The sequence below is a fragment of the Galendromus occidentalis genome, unplaced genomic scaffold, assembly GCF_000255335.2.
Source record: "Galendromus occidentalis unplaced genomic scaffold, Mocc_1.1 scf7180000076381, whole genome shotgun sequence".
NCBI classification, from domain to species: Eukaryota; Metazoa; Arthropoda; class Arachnida; order Mesostigmata; family Phytoseiidae; genus Galendromus; species Galendromus occidentalis.
The window spans coordinates 162,243-183,173 of NW_003804370.1; the positions used below are offsets into that span (position 1 = coordinate 162,243).

At 53.3% G+C, this 20,931-nt stretch overlaps 1 protein-coding gene across 1 annotated transcript in view; it reads right to left on the reverse strand.

Moving 5' to 3' along the window:
* Window positions 1-20,931, reverse strand: part of Kat60 (katanin p60) — a 35,627-nt gene that overhangs the window by 195 nt on the left and 14,501 nt on the right. Inside the window, exons 2-9 of the mRNA XM_029113161.1 lie at window positions 18,671-18,918; window positions 9,864-10,129; window positions 8,164-8,404; window positions 7,212-7,378; window positions 5,510-5,701; window positions 3,756-3,951; window positions 2,834-2,969; window positions 345-492 (exon numbers count right to left, since the gene is read on the reverse strand). Coding sequence (XP_028968994.1) covers window positions 345-492; window positions 2,834-2,969; window positions 3,756-3,951; window positions 5,510-5,701; window positions 7,212-7,378; window positions 8,164-8,404; window positions 9,864-10,129; window positions 18,671-18,859 — 1,535 coding nt within the window. The 5' untranslated portion in view covers window positions 18,860-18,918. The remainder of the gene's footprint in view (window positions 1-344; window positions 493-2,833; window positions 2,970-3,755; window positions 3,952-5,509; window positions 5,702-7,211; window positions 7,379-8,163; window positions 8,405-9,863; window positions 10,130-18,670; window positions 18,919-20,931) is intronic.

Below are 20,931 nucleotides of genomic sequence, written 5' to 3' on the forward strand. Positions count from 1 at the left end.
AGAGCATTCCGATAAGACGTTCACTTTCAGCAGGTCCCATTCAGGACGAAGTCGTTCAGGCCACCATTCGTCTGGAGCGAGCTTTCTGAAGTAGAGCTATAGCCCGCAGGCATCGTTCTAACTCCTCTTTCTCCCTTCTCCGTTCAAGCCACAGCTGTAAACAGACCGTGGCGGTGTCGTCACAATGGCATTAGGGCCACTGAGTTCACATTTCTCCGCTTCGATGGCCGATTTTCCCCAGCGTCGGGAGCTCAAGGAACTCTGCTCGGAGCTCCTGAATCCTCCAGGAGTTCTCCTTGGACTGCGGGCATATCGGGAATAATCGCCCTCTCAAATGTTCTCACCTGATCTGGTCGGGCGTAAGACCGGAAATTTTGCGACGCATCGACATCATCGACGCGTCTCTGCATACGTTGGTGATATCCGCTCCCGAGTATCCCTCGAGATTTTTGGCTGCCCATTTGAGGTCGAGGTCCGGAGCCTGCTCAACACCTGCAAGTGACCGTTCCGAGTTTTAAAGAACCGACCGATACGAGGATGATACGACAATCGGTAGCTGAACAACAAAACGAGACCTTCATCCGACCCGGCGGTTCAAGTATCTGCAACGCTCATTAAGAGCGAGCAGAACACCTTCTGCGAGCATAATTTTCTGCCGCTTCAAAACTCCTTGTCGGCTCGAGAAGCGTCCAATCAATTCTAGGAACGCTCCTTCGGAGATTCAAGTCGCGCGGGCTGCCATTTTTCCTTCAATGTAGCCGGTCACTTACTGACACCACTCCAATTTTTGGAAACGGGAGAAGGAAACTACGAGAGCTTACGAGCTTGAACCGCTGCCGCTAACGCGAAAGGCAAAGGCTGCGCCGGCCAAGTAGTCGGACGGAAGGAGTGCGAGCGGGGAACTTCGATAAAAATACGTCCGTTTTTCATCAACCGACGGGCAACCTTCAACCGGGCGAAGCTTCCACGTACTCTCCGTATGGGGGTGGCCCGTCCGACGACCCGGCCCACAGGCGAGGATGGAAAATGGCTCGCCGAACATTTTCCGCCGCCTTTGCCACCATGGAATCCCAACGTCAAATCTTCTTCATTGTAGATATTCCTCTGTCGGAGACCTCGGCAGAGCGAGGCGTTTCTCCTCGAGGAAACTGCCTTGTGATACCATTCGTCTTCGTTGTCCGAGATTCTCCCACCTTTTTCCGTCTCTCCCTCCGTCGGCTCCGCTTGCCTCACCAGTCAGTTGATTTGTTCTGACCACAAACAAGCCGAATCAGCTGAGCTCAGTTCGTCGATTCGAAGCAGATTCTTCACATTGATTAGACTTCCCTCTTGTCTGTTGTCCTGTCCTTGTTTTTCGGTCTTTCCCCACTGCCAGAGCACCTCGAGGGAGCAGCGTCCGAGCGCTACTACTCCGCCGCAAATTGATAGAACTGAAAAACCTCCCCCTCTCGAGCTATTCCCAGCGCTCATGCCGCCAACCCGGAATTTCCGGCAGAAAGAAAGCGCACAATGGAACTTTTTCGGATGGTAACTAGCGTGTAAATCGACGATTTCTTGGGTCGTTGCGCTGAACGACTTCTCTGATCCTTCCTTTGAATTCAGCCTCGTATCCCGATCAGAGTATGAAGACAAGCGGCGCCGTCCTCGTTGCCGCTGCGGACGAAAGGACCTACTCTCAGTCAACCAGAGAGCCGAACGAAGGGCTAGGCCAGAAATGGGCAATATTACAGAGTATGCGAGCGACGACGTTTTTTCCCTTTCTTCCTCCTCCTTTCCTTCGCTGAGCTCTGACCACGGTCCAGGCCCAGTCGAGGCCAATATGTCGTCGACAGTGTATGTTGGCTGGCATGGGGACAGGCGAGAATTTCATGAGTCGCCAATGGAGAATATCTTTATCTTCTTTCCCGTTCCCTATGTTTCTTTGTCCTTCTCTAGAGCCGTCAGCCGCTCTCGACAGAATTCGTTCTCCACGCACGTTCCATATAAAACACGGGCGACAAAAGCTCGCGGTTTGTCTTTCGGCCTATATCTCTTTTGTATCGGCCTCGCGGCTGGCCGGGCGGCCCGGCGGCCGCTTCGTCCAGGGCTGGGACACGATGAGAAGCATGTCGGACAAGGGCTGGCTTGCAAATCATACATGCTTTGCAAGCCGCGCTCGTTTTACAGCCATGGAGGCTAGATTACGCCGCCCCAGCCTAAAATCGGCTCCCGCTGCTTGGAAGTTCTGGCCGGGTGGCGAGCTGACATCCTAGTGGGTATCCATGGTATACTCGGCTCTAATAGAGGCACAAAAGCCTCAGTTGATACGCGGCATGGTAGAAGAGGAGGTTGTCGACTCCATCTCGCTCGGAATTCGAACGTTGTTCTACGCCGGCCGTAGACGCGATTGACATCAAGAGCAATAAATATTCCTCTACAGTCTCTGCACTACAACGCGCATCAGGATTCCGCGAGAATACGTTGCATGGTGAAGGACGTGCATTGACTTTGGTTACGGGTCCACGCCGAATTCGGGTACGATAATTCACGAGTGTTCACAAAAAGTAATTCACGGAAATGAGTAGAGGAATCATTCCAGCGACCATTCACGTCAGGGGGGGTTCGCGTCCGATTTCGACCTCGAAAAACGTGACCCCGACTTTCTAACATCGATTCCTCATGTCCTCCGATCGATCGCTGGCCTCTGAGTAGGTCCCAGCGACGATTCGAAAGATACGCGGTGAATGTGGGACCGATCTGATTGTGATCTTTCTGGGCTAGCGAGACGAGCTCAGTTTCCTTCTGAAAAATGCGAATCAGCACGATAAGGAATACAGGGTGACAAGTTACCGACCTCTGAGGTTGATCTCCAACAAGACCTCTCTACCGTACTCGCTCGGCAGCGGGATGTATATCCTCTTCTCGAGACGACGCCGGAGCGCCTCATCGATGTCCCAGGGAAAATTCGTGGCTGCCAGGACCATGACCACCTGCAAATTCGAAAAGGCCTTGATGAGTTTAGTGGAGCACACGAGGTGGGAGGAGCTCTTCCCAACCCTTGTCAGCATCCTCGCCGCACGTTCTCACTTTTCAACCAGCCGGCCCGAATGAGCGAAGTTCACGAGTTAAGTCAACCACGAGGTCGACTGCTCACTCAGTAGAGACTGTGGCCTGTATTCCTCGCCGTCGACTCCCGCCCTATTCCTATCAGCGCACTCCTTTCTAAATCGCATCGAGTCCCTTTTTATTGCCTCTCAACAAATAGTCTCGCCATCTCCAACCGCTTGACCCGTAGCCGGGTTGGAGGGGAGAAGGATACGCTTTCGATCGTTGACCTCGATCGTATGAAAACTTATACTCAGTCAGACTCTCCGCAGGAACGGGAATATCACCGATGGTATCTTCTACCTCCTCGCCGTCGGATCTCTACCAAAGATTAGAGTGGCCTCGAGTTCCGAGACAGTCATCATCAGATTTATAAACGTATTACGACCCTCTAAATCCGACAATCAACCCAATCCGAGAGGACTAACACGTAGACCATGGAAACTTCCTAATAGCCAAAATACGTAACAACTCAGAACGGTAGGGGGGATTGGATGGGGATACGGTTAGCGAGAGTAGCGAGACACTCAGAGACAGACTGAACGTGAGCCGTGCGAGCGGAGGGACGAAGTTGAGAAGGAGATCCGGATAAGATGACGCCGGCGACAATGACCCAGCGAGAACGCAGCAGGGGAAGGAAGGAATGAGAATTTTACGATGATTCCATTTACCTTAGTGGGATCCTCCCCATTAGTGACTCCGTCCATCTGAATAAGAAGCTCTGATTTGACTCTTCTGGAAGCCTCGTGTTCGCTGGCACTGCCCCTCCGAGAACAGAGTGAGTCGATCTCGTCGATGAATATAGTTGACGGAGCGTAGAATCGAGCCATTTCGAACAGCAGACGCACCAGCTTCTCGCTCTCGCCTCTGGAAACAGGAATAAGTCAGGAGGTGAAAGAGTTGTTGGCGATCTGAGGTCCACCGGAGTTGCTTTCTGTCTCTTGGAATTTAGCGAAGGAATCGTTCGTGTTCGAAGCAGCTCAATAGCGAGGAATTCAACACAATTTTCCCTGTTTTCTCGCTATCGGAAAAGTCTCAGCTCGGAACGGAGCGGAGTGATTTCTAACGATCGACTGACAACGAGTCGTGTAGTCAATAGTGGATATAATTTATCCGAGCCTCCGGTCGATTTCGAGCAGCGTTATTCTTTGAGCCCTGGTAGCTGGGGAAAACACAAGGGGGATGGGAAGGGCTGGTCCAGAAAACCACTTGAAGAAACACTATTCCGATCGCGGCTCGAGAAAGTTCCGAAATGCCGGGATCTTGGAGGGCTCTCCCGCATCCTACTAGGAATTCATCGTAGGGAAGCTCCCCCTTCAATCGGAAAACAAGTTGAGCTGCAGGTGCTGTTGAGTCAATCTTATCGAAATCGACGTCAGCTGGCGTTGACGCGGAGAACATTTAGTCTAAGGAGCGAGCCCCCATCCGCTCTGCAGCACTCCAGGTCGAAGGTCAGCCCGCTTCCTCGCTCTTCGGTGCGTCAGCGTTTCGGCGAGTTGTAGCTATGCAATAGCTCTGCTTTCCTGCATCCGCGGGATACGTACGTAGGTGCCTTCTGTTGAACCACCTTGCCGTATGAGCTTCTTCCACCGGAATTTCACCGCAGCTGCGGGGAGCGAGACGGGATCTGTTCGACGGGGACTCGCAATCCTCGAGCGAAGCTCATCGAGCGGGATTTCGAGGAACTTCCGGAAAATTCCATGAGATTTCGAATCGATTTCATCCGCGGCCTGTCCGCAGAATCTGGTTGCCGGGCACTCCGAGCCCGAGTCCGCCACGTCCGATTTCGACATTCCGAAAATTCGATTTTACCAGCAGTACTCGCTCGGCGAACCTCTGAGGGGAGAGAGACAATGCCCGGGTCCCGCAATCTATTGTTACGGATCCTCGTCGAGTTATCTCGATCAGAATTCAGCCAGAGCGCTGCAGCTTGATCCAGGGTTGAGCCGCGGAAAACGTTCTTGAATCGGACAGAGCGGCAGATTTAATGGAAGCCACAAACCCGGCGCAGCCCCGGAATTTTTCCGCTCGCGTCCTCAGCTAAGTTAACAAATCGCGTTTTGTCCCCCTCCAGAAGCCCGCGCTCGGCTTTGTCTCTCGTTCCATTCGTCTCTTCGCTTCCGAAGAAATAGGGGACTCCTCCGACAATGATGAACAAAACGGCTTGATGACATTACAACAGATGCTCGTATGGCTTAATTAATGGTGGCGGAGCGCCAGTGTTCCCTTTCCGAGCAGCGATCCCGGGGACGACTGGCGTTTCGCGAATTCCGGAACGCTTGGTTTCTGTTCGATCCGATGGCTTCGAGGAGGCATGTTTTGACTAAGCCTCATAGTCGGCTCGGCATGACATTCGCGTATCCACGTACATACATCCGGCGAGCAACATTGCCCCCACGCCACGTTTTTATGTTTCGCGTCATACCTGTATTTGGAAGTCAGAGTTGAACTTGACACATTGAAGAACGTCGTTTTGCACTCCGTAGCCACGGCTTTGGCTAACATCGTTTTCCCCGTTCCAGGAGGCCCAACCATGAGGACGCCTTTCCACGGCCGGCGGATCCCGGTGAAGTAATGGGGAACAAGCAAAGGGAGCACCACGGCCTCCTCCAGGAGCCTGCAAGCGGAGTAATACATCTCAAAATTGATCACTCTCCGATTGAAAAAAAATCCATCACTCTCCGATCGGAAAAATTCCATGTCTCTCCGATTGAAAAAAATCATCACTTCCTTCCTTCTGATTCTAACTTTGATTTGGAATTCGCCGGCACTTGGCGTCGCCAGAAGGAATAGATTCAATCATTCGGAGAGCGAGTATACTTCTATGAGAAGCTCGAGCGAGGACCACTGTCCGACCGATGGGAGTGAAGCGAAGTTTCGCATCAAAATAGCAAACGGTGTCGCTGAGTCAGAGTTTGAGAGTAAGATCTTGAGCTCCCAAGTTCATTCAATGAACGGCCTGCGTAGGTTCACCAGGGCAGCCGCATTCGTCCCGTACGGGCGGTATTGAGCCCGTTCGTTCGAGCTCTGCAGAGCACGGCCATCACGAGGAAGAACATATGCCTATTTGAGCGGTGCTTAAACGCGTCCATTATTATTATGCTGCGTTCAGGGGCATCCGGATAGCCCTCCGACCGAAAGGGCGGCCTCATCCTGCGGCAATCGAGTCTGCGGCTTCCAGAGGCTGCCTCGTTTGCCGCTTCAGAGAGCGCTCCATATCATGTTTCGAATCCTCAGAACTCAGTCCCTGTATCATGAATCATGATGGGGCGGGAGGGGTATGATGCGCGATTCTGATGTGATCAACAAGAGACCGATTGGCCATTGTTGAAAGCGATGAATGAGGAGCAATGAATTCCAATGGGAAGAAATCGATGCCGACCCCTCCTGGGAACCTCATGGGCCGTCTTCCCTTCTGTAAGAACCGAAGACGCAGAGAGATCAAGAAAGATCCGGCAACAACGGATAATCGAAGCTGAACATCAAGAAGCGGAACTTCAGAAACGTAATTTAAGAAGCGTCATGGGCGCACCGACGGCGTTCGATTCCGTCAACCCAGTGCCGACCTTATTTGTGAGTTATATCCGCTCGTGCACAGCCAGCAGAACTAGCTCCGACCAGAAGAGATTCGAATCATGGGGTGGAACACGGCCGGATACAGCGGTAATGGGGGATCTTGGTGCATCATGAGCTTTTATCGCGCCTCTCCCAATAGAATGTTGTCAGAAGCTCCTCGACGTAATAACTCCTCCTCCTACTCCCCAACGCTGCCCAGAAGCCGATCGACTGTAGAAAGTGCCGATTGTGGCGTACACCTGCTCTTTTATTCTTCTAACGATCGGATTTACCGCATTCTACGGCTGGAGAGCTATCTTCCGGAACACACCCGCGCTGCAACCGCATCGGACACTCGGGGTTTTATGGTCTCCACGGATGTAATCCGAGCAGTGTTGAAGACCATTTACTCCGGAAACCGACTCACAATCCAATCCGAGCAAGAGCCGATATCCAATCGAAGCTCGCGATGGCTCCTCATAGATAAGCGAGTTCTCGACTGGGTGAATGAGTCAATGGATTGATGAGATCGACTCAACAGAGCTAAAAACAAATCCGGGATTGATCCTCACCTCTTGGCTTCCTCGAGATCGGCGATGTCGCTCCACCTGACCGACGGATTCTTTTGGAGGATGTCCCTTTCCAGCATCTCGACTAACTCTTGATCCATGTTGCCGCATTCGAAGCGTTTCTCTTCCTCTTGTTGCTGCTGCTGGCCCGCGTCTTTGCTCGCCCCGGACTGAAACGAGGAGAAGAATCGGTCCCTTATATGTATATATCGTCGGAACGAAGAGAATTTCAAGAGACAACGTCGACCTGACACAATATGGAAAAAACGTCCCCGTCTTCCCGGGGATCCCGAGGAGGCCCGGTGACCGAATGATGATGTACCGGATCAGAAAGGTCCCTCAGTTGCTCAGCCTGCAAGGGCTCCTGGCGGCTGGTGTCCGTGCGTTTTTTTCCACGAGCCCTCGAGACTCGGTGTCTTTCGAGCAACGAGGCAAGGGCGCAACGGCCGCTTTGAATCGAGAGAGGTTCGCCTACCGGTCCGCGAAGGCCAGTCAGCTTCAGTCAAAGAGGTTGCCCGCAAAAGCTCAGAGCTAATCAGAATAAACATGAGCCCATCCGCGGCCTGGAGATGGAGCACGAGTAGGGAAGCGAAACCAGCTTCGTCTATCGAGCCCCTCAGGTAGCACTCGAACGACCGGCGGGAATCCCCACGAAGAAGTAAATATTGAAGTGTCAGCGGCCCTCCCAGGTGCATCTCTCGGTATCGCCGTGCGTCACTCTCGTTCCGATCGAGCGGCACAAATATTTCGCACGGTCGCATTGCTGAAGGAAGCTACAAGTCCGGAGGAAGCGGAAGTCTTGGCACGTGCGTAGTCGTAGAATATCGACATCAATAGACGGGAGGCAGAGAACCAAATCGACAACAAGATTCATTAGGGGGACCTCGTTGTTTTTCTCCGCGACAACATTCTTCACCCTCTGTCCTAGAGACCTCCGTCTCGTTCGTTCTCTCACCTTGCCATCCGGATCCCTCGTCTTTTTAGGATCTTGAGCAGTGCCCCCTCGGGTACGGGAGGCTCCTTGTTGTCGATCTCCCCCGGCTGCCGGTGCGCCTCGGCTGATAGTGGTGCCTCCTCCTCGACTGCTTCCCATCGATGCGTCCTTGGTCACCGATCCGCGACGCGACGTCTGTTGTCGGCTGCGAGCCTCCGATCTCCTATTGGTGGACCTCGCTCCCTGCCGAACCGACTGCCGACTGGAAACGATAAATGACAATCCATGCCAATCATTCGGTGAATGTTATGATAATAATGAACTCATCGTCTCGGGTGATAAAATCATGAATTGGTTATGATGGGGAATTTCGGCTGGAGAAAGATTCTAGCGAAGCCGGAAGCCATTCCGCTTGGCATTCCGGAGACACAACAACTCATTCAGTGCTTTTCCATATCGGAATGATTTTTCTTCTGAGAGATTCAAAATTCATCCAGGAGCTCAAATCACGAGTTGGGAGCTGGGAAATTCCGCCGAAAAAACTCGACCTCTGCACGAATTGCGAGTAGGACGAGAGAAAGAGACGCATCACTCACGGCCACGATTCGAGCGCGCGTTTTCCCACGCATCTCGGAGTGCTGGAGCTTGGAACGGACTTATGCTAAGCGGCGTGAAGGGAACGCTCATCGTCCGATTGGAGCGAAAACTCTGCTGTTCGTGATTCGCTCCCGGAGAAACCCGATTTCAGCCTCAGGACTTGGTCTCAGTTTCAGCATTCGGGTCAGGGAGCCATCCTATTCGGCCGAAGCCGTAAAACGTCTTCGAAAGTTTCGTACAAAGTGAATTATCGAAACGATCGTCTAGTCGGCTTTGTCGGAACTGCTCGACATTGCGGTACCACCGGAGCTCCGATTGCTGTCGTTGCCCCCCGAGCTACAACACCATAGATCTAACCTGTCCGAACTGATTCTGCTGACACCAACCACCCAACTGGTGGGGTCGATCGGTGGCCAACCGAGAGCCCAGACAACAGCTCGGACCAGCTCCGTTCGGGAATGTGCATCCATCCATCCATTTCATCATCGCCCCTCCGTTGGCCAAACAAGCTAAATGGCAACACATATTTCAGCGGAGCGACCAAACAAAGTGAGCGGGCGAGCAAACAGCTCAAGCGAGAGAGCTCGTCGGAGAAGTGCTCGGCGGCGCGCGAGTCGTTCGAGCTCCACGAAGAAGAAGAAGATGCCTGCGATCTTGAGATCACATCACCGGAAGAGCACGCCTCCGTCATGCCGGATCGATCTATTGTTGAATCCGCTTGCGTCAGTGGGTGTGCAAGCGACTCCACTCGGGCGACCGCACTCAATAGCGGTTACTCGGGTGGTCGGAGGGCCGAGCAGACGGACGATCGTATTGTTTGCTATTATTTGTTCGCCGTGTTGCGTTGTCGAATCCCGTCAATGTCATCGGATGCGAGTACACGCGACTTTCAAGACGCTCCGGAGACTCCGAGTCAGAGCAGATTCGTTCCATGATCGTGTCTCGACGTAAGAAATCGTCTATGGCCGTGGGAAGGAAATAATCGCTCAGGGTCGATGGAGCACGGGCGAGGAAGGAAATCGAGTCAATAGATCGAGGAACTCGAACGAGCTTGATGAATCGGTCGTAGCGAATTTATCTGCTTGTCGTCACTCCGCAGTACACTGCCAAAGCTCGTTACCGACCTGTCTTCGGGAGGCGGAGGCCAAACATCTGGATCGTGAGATTGCATCGGATTCTGATTCCCCATCGAGCCCATTGATAGCGACTGCATCTCGCCCATGGGACCGAGCGTCCAGGCCTGTGCATCGGGCATGCCTCCCGAGCTCCCGAGATTCATTTTGTTCATGCCAGCAACAGCGACACGGAGATCGGGCTCGTTCTTGAAGCCTGAAATCGTCGAGACAACTTCCTTGAGCTGGCCGTACTCCGTACTCATTTGTTGGAGAATCTGAAAAGCGGAATTGGAATACTTATTGATGGGAAGTTCACACAGTTGACACGAATCATTCCTGGATGGGGAAAACGTAAGCGTGACTCCGTGACGGCGGACAACACGGGGAATCAAGTTGTCCTCATTACGAGCTTCGGATTGTAATCGTGGATGGCGTCCGGGCTGAGAGTAACTGTCGCGGGCCGGAGAGCGGAAGCCCTTCGACAGGGAACTTTCTAATTGCCAATGGAAATGTCCGCTCGAGCATCTCCGCAGGTTACACTACGGAGGCTGACGTTCGACTCTCTTAGCGGGTGGGAGGTTTAACATTAGTATCCTCCCATTCGGGCAGATCTTGGACCAGCACAGCTTCCAGAGTCGGAGGAGGAGGAGTTTGAGAGAATACATATCGATCGAATTCCAGGGTTCTACAACGTCCGAGTTCCGCGGGGCAGAGGCAGAGCATGAAAAAGTTTTCGGACTCATCCGTGTCGGATTTGAGTGACCAAGCGTTATCTCGAACGAACGAATGTTCGACTGACCACGTTTTTCCGTGGCCACTTCTTCTCTGGTCGAACGGATCTTCGTGCGAATGAAGGGAAAACAATCATCCGTTGGCTCATCCCTCGTTTACAAGAGCTTCGATATCCTCGTCCCCGTCGACTTATCCTGAGCGCTCGACGAAGTTCAGTTCTTTGTCTTCCTTCTCAGGAAACGTGCGAGGATTCTCCGGCGGAACTCATTTGCGACCCCAATTAGACTGCCGTTCTTCGACGTATAGCCCGAGAGCCGAACCAGAGCTAGAAAACTTGACTAAGCGGCCGGTTTTCTCCTCTGGCACGGCACCGGGGCGGTCTCTCCGGTTCGGGCGAAGAGCTTACAAGGGAATTTCTCTGCTCCGTTGGATGAGCGACCTGGTTACGGAATGGCAGAGCTTCGCGCAATATGGTCACTCGAAGTCGCCCATCGCCTATGTGTCGACCACGGAGCCTGATGCTGTAAGCACTAAAACAGACGAACGCGGAAGATGGCCTCCAGCGGTCAGACATCGTTCGAAGGCTCGTCCGGCCCGCCTTCACCACGCGTCGTCAAGAGCTCCGTCTCAGAGCGTCTTCGACACATTTGGACCCTGGCACTGGCTGGAACCGATAACCCTTCGAACGATCGAATTTGCCCCACTGTTATCGTTCGAAGCTTTCAAATTAGGAGCGACACTCGTCATGAGACATTTTGACGCTCATCGCTTCTGATCTCAGAATCGATCTCCGATCCGGACAGCCGAGGGACCCGATTTTCGGGAATGGTCTGGGGCTCGAGCAGGTTCTCCGGTTGGGGAATACGAACTCTGTAGCAGATTGGCTCGGGAGGATTTTCATCGCCTTCGCTCAGAAAATCGCTGGATCTTTCCCTCAGCACAACAATCTTTCATCCGCAGCTGTTGGCAGCTCCGTTATTCGGCTTGTCTATTGGTGGGCAGTCGCTCCGGTCGGTGCACGGTCGCTGGGTATGACGTCGGCGGAGGGCGACCATCAGGTATCCCGACAACCTTGAAAAGGGTCATTGAATGACTGGACATCAATAACCAATGTCCGGAGTCGATCCTCGCGCAGGATAAATGTCACCTGTCTTCGCTCATTCGTGATGGTATCGAGCAAATCAGCGTGACCAAGGGTTCACCCTAAGATTTCATTCGCATCAAGGGGAGGAAGCATTATCAGGTTTAGTTCGATGCGAATCTGTCAAGTCACCACCAACGGGCGTTCATCCGATTTGTGGAAGAGAATCAGGCGAGAACGAAACTTGTAAAGCCAGTCGGGATTTCTTCGCGGGAAGAAACAAGTCGATTGAAACGTGGGAGTTCGGCGGCTTAGCCGTTTTTGAGTACGGGTAGTAATTCACGCCCATGGAATACCCGAATAGCCAAGCGCTCGAAAACTATATACCGAACTTGGAACCCTGTTTTCTTCATCGGATGAATAGAGATCTCACCCAGGGAAGGGAAGTAGAAGAAATATAGGGTAGCGGGCGAGAGAACCACAAGGAATCGAGCTCGCGGAGAAAAACAGGAACGAAGCAGAGAGTCGAGATATCGTCGACTCGTGGTCAGGGAACTCGGAAAGGGAGTTGCATTCCCGGCCACGTTGTTCTTTGGCGGGGTATCACGCAAATGAAATGGGCCAAACACGGAAAGCAACCCGCGTCGGAGCCGTCGCTGCCAAGTCCACTCCTAGACCCGGCGTTCCTTCTCGCCAGCCGTCCAGTTTGTCGCTTGCTTTGCGGTCTCGCTTCCTGCTCGAGCAATGTCAGATCCTGGTCTCTGTGACAGAGGCTCGCTTTGCTTTCCAGCCTGCGGTCGGCTCGAGATGCTCTCCATCCCACCGCAGCCTCTACCACGCCACAACCACCATCGCTGCTTCTTCCCGCTGGGTCCCACCATTCCCGCAACCGACGCCACCGTCCGACCCGAATCAAGCGTCGCAGTAGACCCATTTAGTCCCGAGTTTCTATGGAAGCTGCGTAGAGTCCAGGCTTGAAGTTGGACCCGAACTGGCGTCGCAAAGCTGCTTGACTAATTAGTAACAAAATTAAAAAGACGCTCTTCATTATCTTTCATTAAGTTCAGATTGGTCAGTGACTTCGCTCGCGTCGGTCTTGATGAATCGGGACGTTGAGATCAACCGGAGCAACCACCGCCGGAAACCACGACCGTTGTGTACTTGGGCGTCCCGAGCACAGACTCCAGCAGCTTATGCCACGGCTACGAGGGTGGACGCCTCTGGGATGAATTTTTCTACTCGGGGACTTCCGGAGTCCACCGAGAACGCTCCGTTGTGAAAATCGAGCTCTTTTGGCCATCCGGCAAGATCTTCCTCGCGGTGGCGGCGGCGGTCTGACTGAGATCGAAACGACGGATCGTCGAACGATTCTACAGGAGGAGCAGGCCGAGCATGGCGTCTGAATCCATACGTTGGCAGTCACAGAAGCCTTTCAGACTGTCGTGACATTTGCTCTTGTCGTTGCCAGGTGCAGCAGAATGTCACAATCGGCGTCGCGTTACAAAGCCGCCGGCACCGTGTGCCGAAAATAATGTTCCTAGCTCCGTTATTCGCTGGCACATGAATGTCACTGTTGCTCGAAGATGCGCCGCTGCCACACCAGCATCTAAACTGCATAAATGCGCGGGTTCGTCTCGGCTATCTCTGCGACAAAAGTCCCGTGACGTAAGATTGCGCCAGAGCGACTTGAATCTCGATCGGTCGGGCCAAGGCATGAAAACACTCCACGGAATTCTCTCCAAGGAGCACTCGGGTACCTCATCCGGTACCCGAGTGAGCAGGCCTCTCGATGGGATTCCTCTCCGCGGTCAGAGCATCGCCCCAGACTGAAGGTCTCTGAACTCTCCCGAAGGACGAGGTACGGAACTCGGATCATGGATGGATAGATCGGAGACGACCGCTGGTGCCGTCGTGACACCTTCAGCAGTCGATTCTTCCATATCACAAGCCCGAGTCGTCGCGTTGGGCGTCTATCAGCAGCAACAAGCCCATTCTCCCATGAAAAGGTCGGACAGCGAAAATATCTGTGTGGTAAATATGTGGTCTGCTTTTTTTCGTCGCCTAGCGCGGCACACGAGTCACGAAGTATTTTCTCGATGGAGCCAAGCACTCACAAAACAAGAGATCTCGGCTTCGTGGAACAATGACCGAACGAATAGGCAGCGGCCGAACACATGGATAACGTTCCTAGCGAACGTGAGATCATCACGGTAGCCTTTCGGCGAGTGCTCGAAAACTTGACATCCCCGGTCTTAGGTGGAGGAGAACAAGGATGACGAGGGTGGGCGGAATTAGGCTTCCCGCATCACCAAGTTGAGGAGGCCAGCACCTCCCAGGTGAGTCTTGGGCTTCCGTCCGAACACTTGAGGGAAAAGAGCGGGAAAAGGTCAAGTTGCCGAGGAGAAATTAAGAGGCAGGGATTGAGGGGAGAGGGTTCCACTCTGTTTTGGGAGAGTTTGTTGAACGGTCACTCATTCCGTCCACGATTGGGAAAATTCTTCGGACAGTGGAAACGAGGTCGCCGTCAACGTTGAGGTCGAGAGAAAAGCCAATCCCGGAGGGTCGAGGACCATCAAGCGGCGACCGATCGAGGGAGCGAACGACGATCCGAAGCTAAAAAACCTTCTCATTACAACCCTTCTCCATCGGCTCTCCGTTCAGCCGACAATCACACCTAACCCCCAGCCTTACGGCCGATGATCCTCGATTTGAATACCGCTTGAGGCAGCGCGGGGCAATCCTCAAAACGAATGGCCGATACTTTAATGGAATGAACTCCGTTGAATCCCGACTTTGAGCTGCCGGGGCAGATAATGAATTCGATCCGAGCGCCCTTCCGCTCTCGACGACATCGATCCCGATGCCGCTCAGGAGGCCGAGAGCCGTAAGACATCGGGAGGATTCCGGCGCTGAGGGAAAACTACCAAGGTCGGTGGAGCAGCGATTAAATTAGGCAGAGAAAGAACAAAAAACAGACTCGTCAGAATTTGTTCGAAGAAAAACTCTCCCGGGGGAGGAAATCGCTTCAAGTGATTTCGTCTATTCCGCTTCTGCTGCACGGTGCGGCGGAGGCAGCCGCAACCCTTTGCGAGCGGACGAGCGAATCGACGATCGTTGCATGAATCAACAAAGTGCGGGACTTCTGCTTTTGATGCAACCACAATGCTCCGCTGCGGGAGACAAAGTAATCAGCCGTCAGGAGCCGATGAAGGCCGCCGCTCGCTCAATCGTGCTGATGGGGCGGCGAGAACATACCGTGCAACTACTTCATGCGGGAAAAACGCCAAAAGAAATTCCACCAGTCGACTTCTGCGATCCAGCCGAACCGTGAGCCGGGAACGGCCGCTCACCTCGCAGCTCTCCATTGGTATGTACCCAGGCGATGAATTCCCTGTGAGTCGATTTGTTGCTGCCTACAGACTCAACAGCAGAAGCAGCAGCTACAACGACAGGGAAACGAGAAATTCTATATCGATAGGAGAAAGCGAAGTGAAGACGAAAGCCTTGGCGCAACGGCAGGCTCATCGCTACTCGATACCAACACGGCGACGTTCCCATCTCACTCGGTACAGTGATAGCCTGTGCAGCTCCATTCATCTCAACTTTGTTCACTTATTGCCTCCTTCTATCAACGACGGAACAAACGTCCAAGGCAGCGAATTCCTCCGACTGGATGCCTCATGTGTATTTGCTACCGTCACGAGCATCTAGGAGAAAGGAATCGATTGAGGAAAGAAAAGAGAGTCCCCGCCCGACAGGGTTATTCTTCCCCTCTCAAGTGCTCCATCGAACGATTGCAGAGTGCATGCATTTCGTCGCAGCCTCATCCACCACCTAGCGTATGGATCATGGGCTCATCGCGATTCGGGGGTATTTTGACGCGACGTCTGTGGCGTAAATACGTCTGGAGCATCATCGACGGGCGACAGACGCATGAGAAGGAGAAAGAAGAACAGTGAAGCACGAGGAGCTATACAGCTCGACGCATGAATTATTTCAATAAGATGAAAATAGAAGCTGAAGTATCGACGTTCCCCGACCAGCGGAGGTATCTCGGTCGTTTCTCGGGATCCTGCGGAACATTCCACACGACTGTGTACTCGGCGGTGAACGTCTCCTCGAATCCGGAATCATTGCCAATCTGCTCTAATGTCAGGCTTAGGAGGACACCTTATCTAGTTCCGCCGACTACACTAGTCTGCGATGCCTTAACCGGCTTAGAGGCCACTGGTCGATTCAGTTCCACGTGGCGAGCTTCAGAGCCATCTGATCGAAGATCCAAATCGAAAGCAATTCAGGTTTCCCGCCTTCCGAGAAGAGACCTCGAATCGGTCGGCTTGTACCCTTAATCCTCTCCGGAGATGGCCGCAAAAAGGAAACCTGAGGATAATTCACCATGACGTTCGCTACATGAATGCTATTCGCGGAAAGAACAGAAATTGAAAGACTGGACTTGCATCCAGGAAACCCTCGCGAGGCCTCCGGCAGCTTCCCTGCGGGCGACGCGTCCGACAGAGAAAAAAAATCGTCTCTAGGATGCAGGGCAGCCCGATGAGCAAGCTCTGAAGTGAATGAACGAAGGAAAAACTCTGCCTTGCGATGTCAAGGTCGCTCGCGCCTCGTCGAGAAGGGATCCCTCCGCGTCGTCGCTGCTGTGGTCCACCAGCTCCCGCAGAGAGGCAGCTGTCGTCTGTTCCTCGCTCTCCAGGAAACATAAACAGCTAACAGGAGGGCCATTGCTCTAATTGAAACAATCGGCCTCTTCTTCTTTTCCTCTCGCCATCTAGTCAATTAAGGAGTCCACAGAAGCTACGGCCGAGTCGATTGCGTGGACACGCGACGCCAGAACGACGACCTGGGGCCACTTATCCAGGGGCTGCGCTCGTACACAACGCTTCCGGTGATCTGGACGCACGCGCTCCCAAGCGTATATGCAGAAGGCAGGAAGCATACCACAAAAACTTGATGGCCGGCCATTTACATATAATGACTGAGGGAGCTCCATTCGCCTACGCCTGATGGATGGGATCTTTCAGACCTCGACCAGGTCGACCCCCACCGTAAATCCTCCAAAGATAGGCACGTGGGCCCCCGAGAGCATTATTTGAACTTGTCTAATTTGAAGCCGTGAAGATGACGCAGCGAGCGAAAATTCTCCGCGAGAATCGATGCAAGACTCTGAGAAGTCAGTCTCGGGAGAGCCGCAACCTTTGGAGCGATGTTGGTGGCGAGAGGGCTCGAACAACCTCCCCGTCCGAGTTTCTACCCCTCTTGTTCAGTCCAGAAGAGTCCCCGGACGAGAATGTTTCCAGACGCAAGAAAGACTGCGTCGAGAATCACTGGATTCAATTATTGTCTTGATCGCCGGGGTCAACCTCTCAATCGATGCGGGAGCTCTACTACGCCCGTGGTATGGAAAGAAAAGCTTCATTGTCGCCGCACTCGGGAGCATACAACGATGAGCATCAAGATAATTCGATAAAAACTCGAAGAATTCCGCTGCATGGGACCCATCTGTCTCTCGAATGACTGGTCAAGCACTTGTTCGAGATCTCATTATAAACTCGTTATAGATCGTCAGAACAGAGAGCAGACGACAAATCGTCGACAATATTCCAGGCCGTGGGAGATTTTCCCGGGGATCATACCAAGGCTACGCTGCCAGGGACGATTCCATCGGGCAGGATGCGGGAGTTTCTCCGCGAGACATCCAGAAGGCGAGGTCGGCATCGACAAGGGAGAGCTCTTCCAGCAAGAACATTGTATCGGGGCAGTCCGATGTTGCATCGGACGGAGGATGGGCAAGTTCCGTACAGGTCGGCAGATATCTCGCCGCCCGAGTCGAATAATTCGAGTATGGTCCCCGAAACCGAAGGAAGTCTTCCCGAAGTCATTCCTCACCGCGTGAGATCCAGCTCATTCCCGCGTAAAAGCAAAGTTTGACGAAACTTCGTGGGGATCGTCGAATTCTCCGTAGTGTCGAGTTGAGAATCTCATTCGAGTACGAGTGAGTGAGCAATCGGCAACGCTTACTAATGCTCGGTGGGAGACTCGCATACATATCACCCGCCTCGCTACGCACGCAAGCGTAATGAACACGCAGTTGAGGAGCGACCGAGACGACGAGGTCTCTCGGTGCATCGTGGAAACTGCGCTCCTGGAATTAAAATTCTAGCCTTTGGATAATTGTCAGAAATAATCGCGATGACGGGGTCACTCTCGCATCAGGCACTGCCAGCTTCGGACCGGATATTCCCCCGTTTCCAGGCGTCTCCAAAGAGAAATAATTTCGAGATTCGTCAGACTCGATGACCTCAAGATTTCGCTATTGCAGAAGGAGGGGGAGAGATGAACTTCGGTACGATTAGCTCGTTCGGTGCCGAAAGCCAGCGAGGCAGCTCCCCTCGGCTCATATCGAGTTCGAACCCTCCTAAGACTACGCCTACAAACTATTCAACCAGTGTGAGAGAGCAGAGTAGTATACCACTATACATCGCTCGCCGGCAGACCCGCCCGACTGGTTAGTTCGCCCGGCTGCCTGCCTGCCGTCGTAGTTGGTCCGTTCGTAAAGGGCTTAATGGATTCCCTGACCACTTCCTTCCCCAGTGGTTTGGCAGCCGCTGAGACGGCTGCCGCGGCTGTACTACCTGATCGGATCCCCCGCATTAGATTCAGTGCACCCTCGTGGCCGACCGGCAGCGCGCACTGCGAGAGCGCGTGAGAGTGCGTCAGCTAGCCGTCGTTGCAGCGGAGCCACAACAAGCCTCGCGCAGAGTGAGCATTCGCCTCAACGACCGGGCCACGGTAAGCGGACGTCAGGATAATGAGCTGTCGGTGCAAACCTGTCTACGTATCACTAATCTCACAATAGGTGCTTATCGAGGGAAAGGGAAAGCGAGGACGCGAGGAATAGATATCCACGGGAGGAGACGAAACGTCGGAAACCTAGGAACCCAGAGGGAAGCGATTGGAAAATGGAAAAGCAGATCTTGATCACACTCACCGTTTTCCATGTCTCGATCCGGTTGATGTCCCCGTCGGCGGGAATGGCCCTGAGGACTCCTTGGATGCTCTGCATGACTCCCTCGTAGTAAACTAGAGCGCTCTCGTAGTTGCCTAGGAGCGCTAGTTCACGAGCCATCTGAACGTTCTCCGTGATGGACGAGAAGTTGGGGGTCATCCTCTCCAACATCGCAGTCACGACCCGGGGTCGTGGACGAGATTTGGCGAATTCTGATCGGGATCGTATTCCTGGAACGGAACACGAAATTATTATTGGAAACTCGATCGGGTGGGTCGACTATATTCTCCTGACTCGACTGGCCGGCCGGCCGTCGTTTCCGCCTCCTCCCGATGCACATGGGAGGGAGAAGGGGCATAATCGCTCGTTTGGCAATCGCCAGCGTCTCTACGGGGCGTAGGAATATCTTTAACTGCTCTCTGATGGCCATCTTTCGGTGGGGAAAAATTACGACACCGTTGTTTAAAGTGATCGTCGCGCGAGCCTCAGAGCCATCTGCTTAGTGTAACGAAACTCGGTGAGTAAATGGATCTGCTGCACTCGGATGGCTACTTTGTGTTCGTGGGGGAAGGGACGCGATTAGATATTTCGCACACTTCCAAGAGAGAGGGAAGCTGATTTGAAGCCACTAACGCAGCTCGGAAGCGGACTGGGCTCAGTTATCTCTCACTTCGTGATCACTTCCATGCTCGGAGCGATTCACAGCTAGAACATGGATCCACGATTTTATTCGCTCCCCATGGAGACCGACAATGATTGCTCATTGCTGAGAAAAGATGACAAGTAGTTTTTTCCTCCTTCCTTCTTCTTTCCCATCTCCATTCCCTCATTTCCTCCCCCTCCTCCTACCGCTCCTGCCTCTTGACGTTTGTTGGAATAGTCACGACGGGAGAAAGCTAAACGCAAAAAGGGAAGAGAAGAATCGCTCCGAGCGATCTTGAGGCGGAAAAGAAAAGCTGAGAAATAGAGAGAAAGGGAGCGACCAGCTTGTCGGCATTAGCGCCGAATGACTAGGAACGACCGGGGAGATGACGAGATTCACGAACGCCCCGGAGGAACTCGAGTGCGCCAAGTCGACAGCGATGGCAGTTGGAATCGCTTTCCCATATTTTCCATCCCCTCTCCCGAAAGACAGAGAGGGGGCAAGGGGGAGGGGTTGGGAGCAGGGTTCGCCTCTGTTTCCGGCCGCGACCGCAAGCCTCGTTGAGTCCGGAGTCTCTCTTCATCTGCGAGGCGTCTGCCCCGCGATTCTTCCCCTCCTCCCGCTCGATCGAGTTTTTCCCGCGAAGATTACGCTCCTACTTTTCTCCGGAAAGCCGATGTCGCTGATGCTATTCCAGAGATCTCTCGCCTCCACAATCTGTCAAGACTTCGCTCCTCGATCGATTCCCACCAGCACGCGTTTCTTGGAAAGAATAAAACTTCGCCCAGGCTCAACCGCCTGAGACGTCCCCGATGAAATGGACAACGAACTTCTGAATTCCTCCAAAATGAAGTCATTGGAACGTCCTTATGCCTCAGATGCAGCGCTCTCGCCCTCCAGTGAAAGGCCGATCTGAAGTAGAACGCCCTATAAAATGTCTGCTTCCCCATTTCAGCCTTGAGCATACGCACGGCACTCAGTGACATAAAGTCAATAAATTTCATTCCTACCTGCACCGAGGGCAAGTAGTTTTGGCCTACAACGAAAGCCACTCAGCTTTTTGCGAGCCGTCTCCCACGTAACTCGCAGCACAATGACGCTGCTGGCCCCGGCCCTCCTCCTCGCGCCCTCCAATGGTCTCATCGCAAACTGCCCTGCATTTGAGGAAAGCTCCAAAAATTGGCGATAATCAGCCCCATGGAGCTCGAAGCCTAGTCTGTATTTGCTCCCGTTCAGGAAAGGCTCCTCACAGAGTTGAGAACATACGCGAATGAAACGGCGACAGGTCCAAGAAGGACATGGCTCCAGGATGTAGCGATCAATTTTCCCTCGAGGAAGAGATATGCGTCCACGAGGACTCAGAATCCGAGAGCCTCGCACGCGCTCAATAGAGCGGGATCCAGTCCAAGGAAGATTCGAATGCGAGCATTTCAAACAATCGTGGTAGGTTCTGAGCTCCGTATCTCAGACTCAGGTCGGTGAGGGCAGCTCGGAGTCGTCATCGAGGCTCCGACCGACGAATCCCCCGGAGATATGGTGAGCCGCACTTCGAAGGACAAGGAAGCGCTTGTATTGCTTATTATTGTGACAGTGTCGTGGC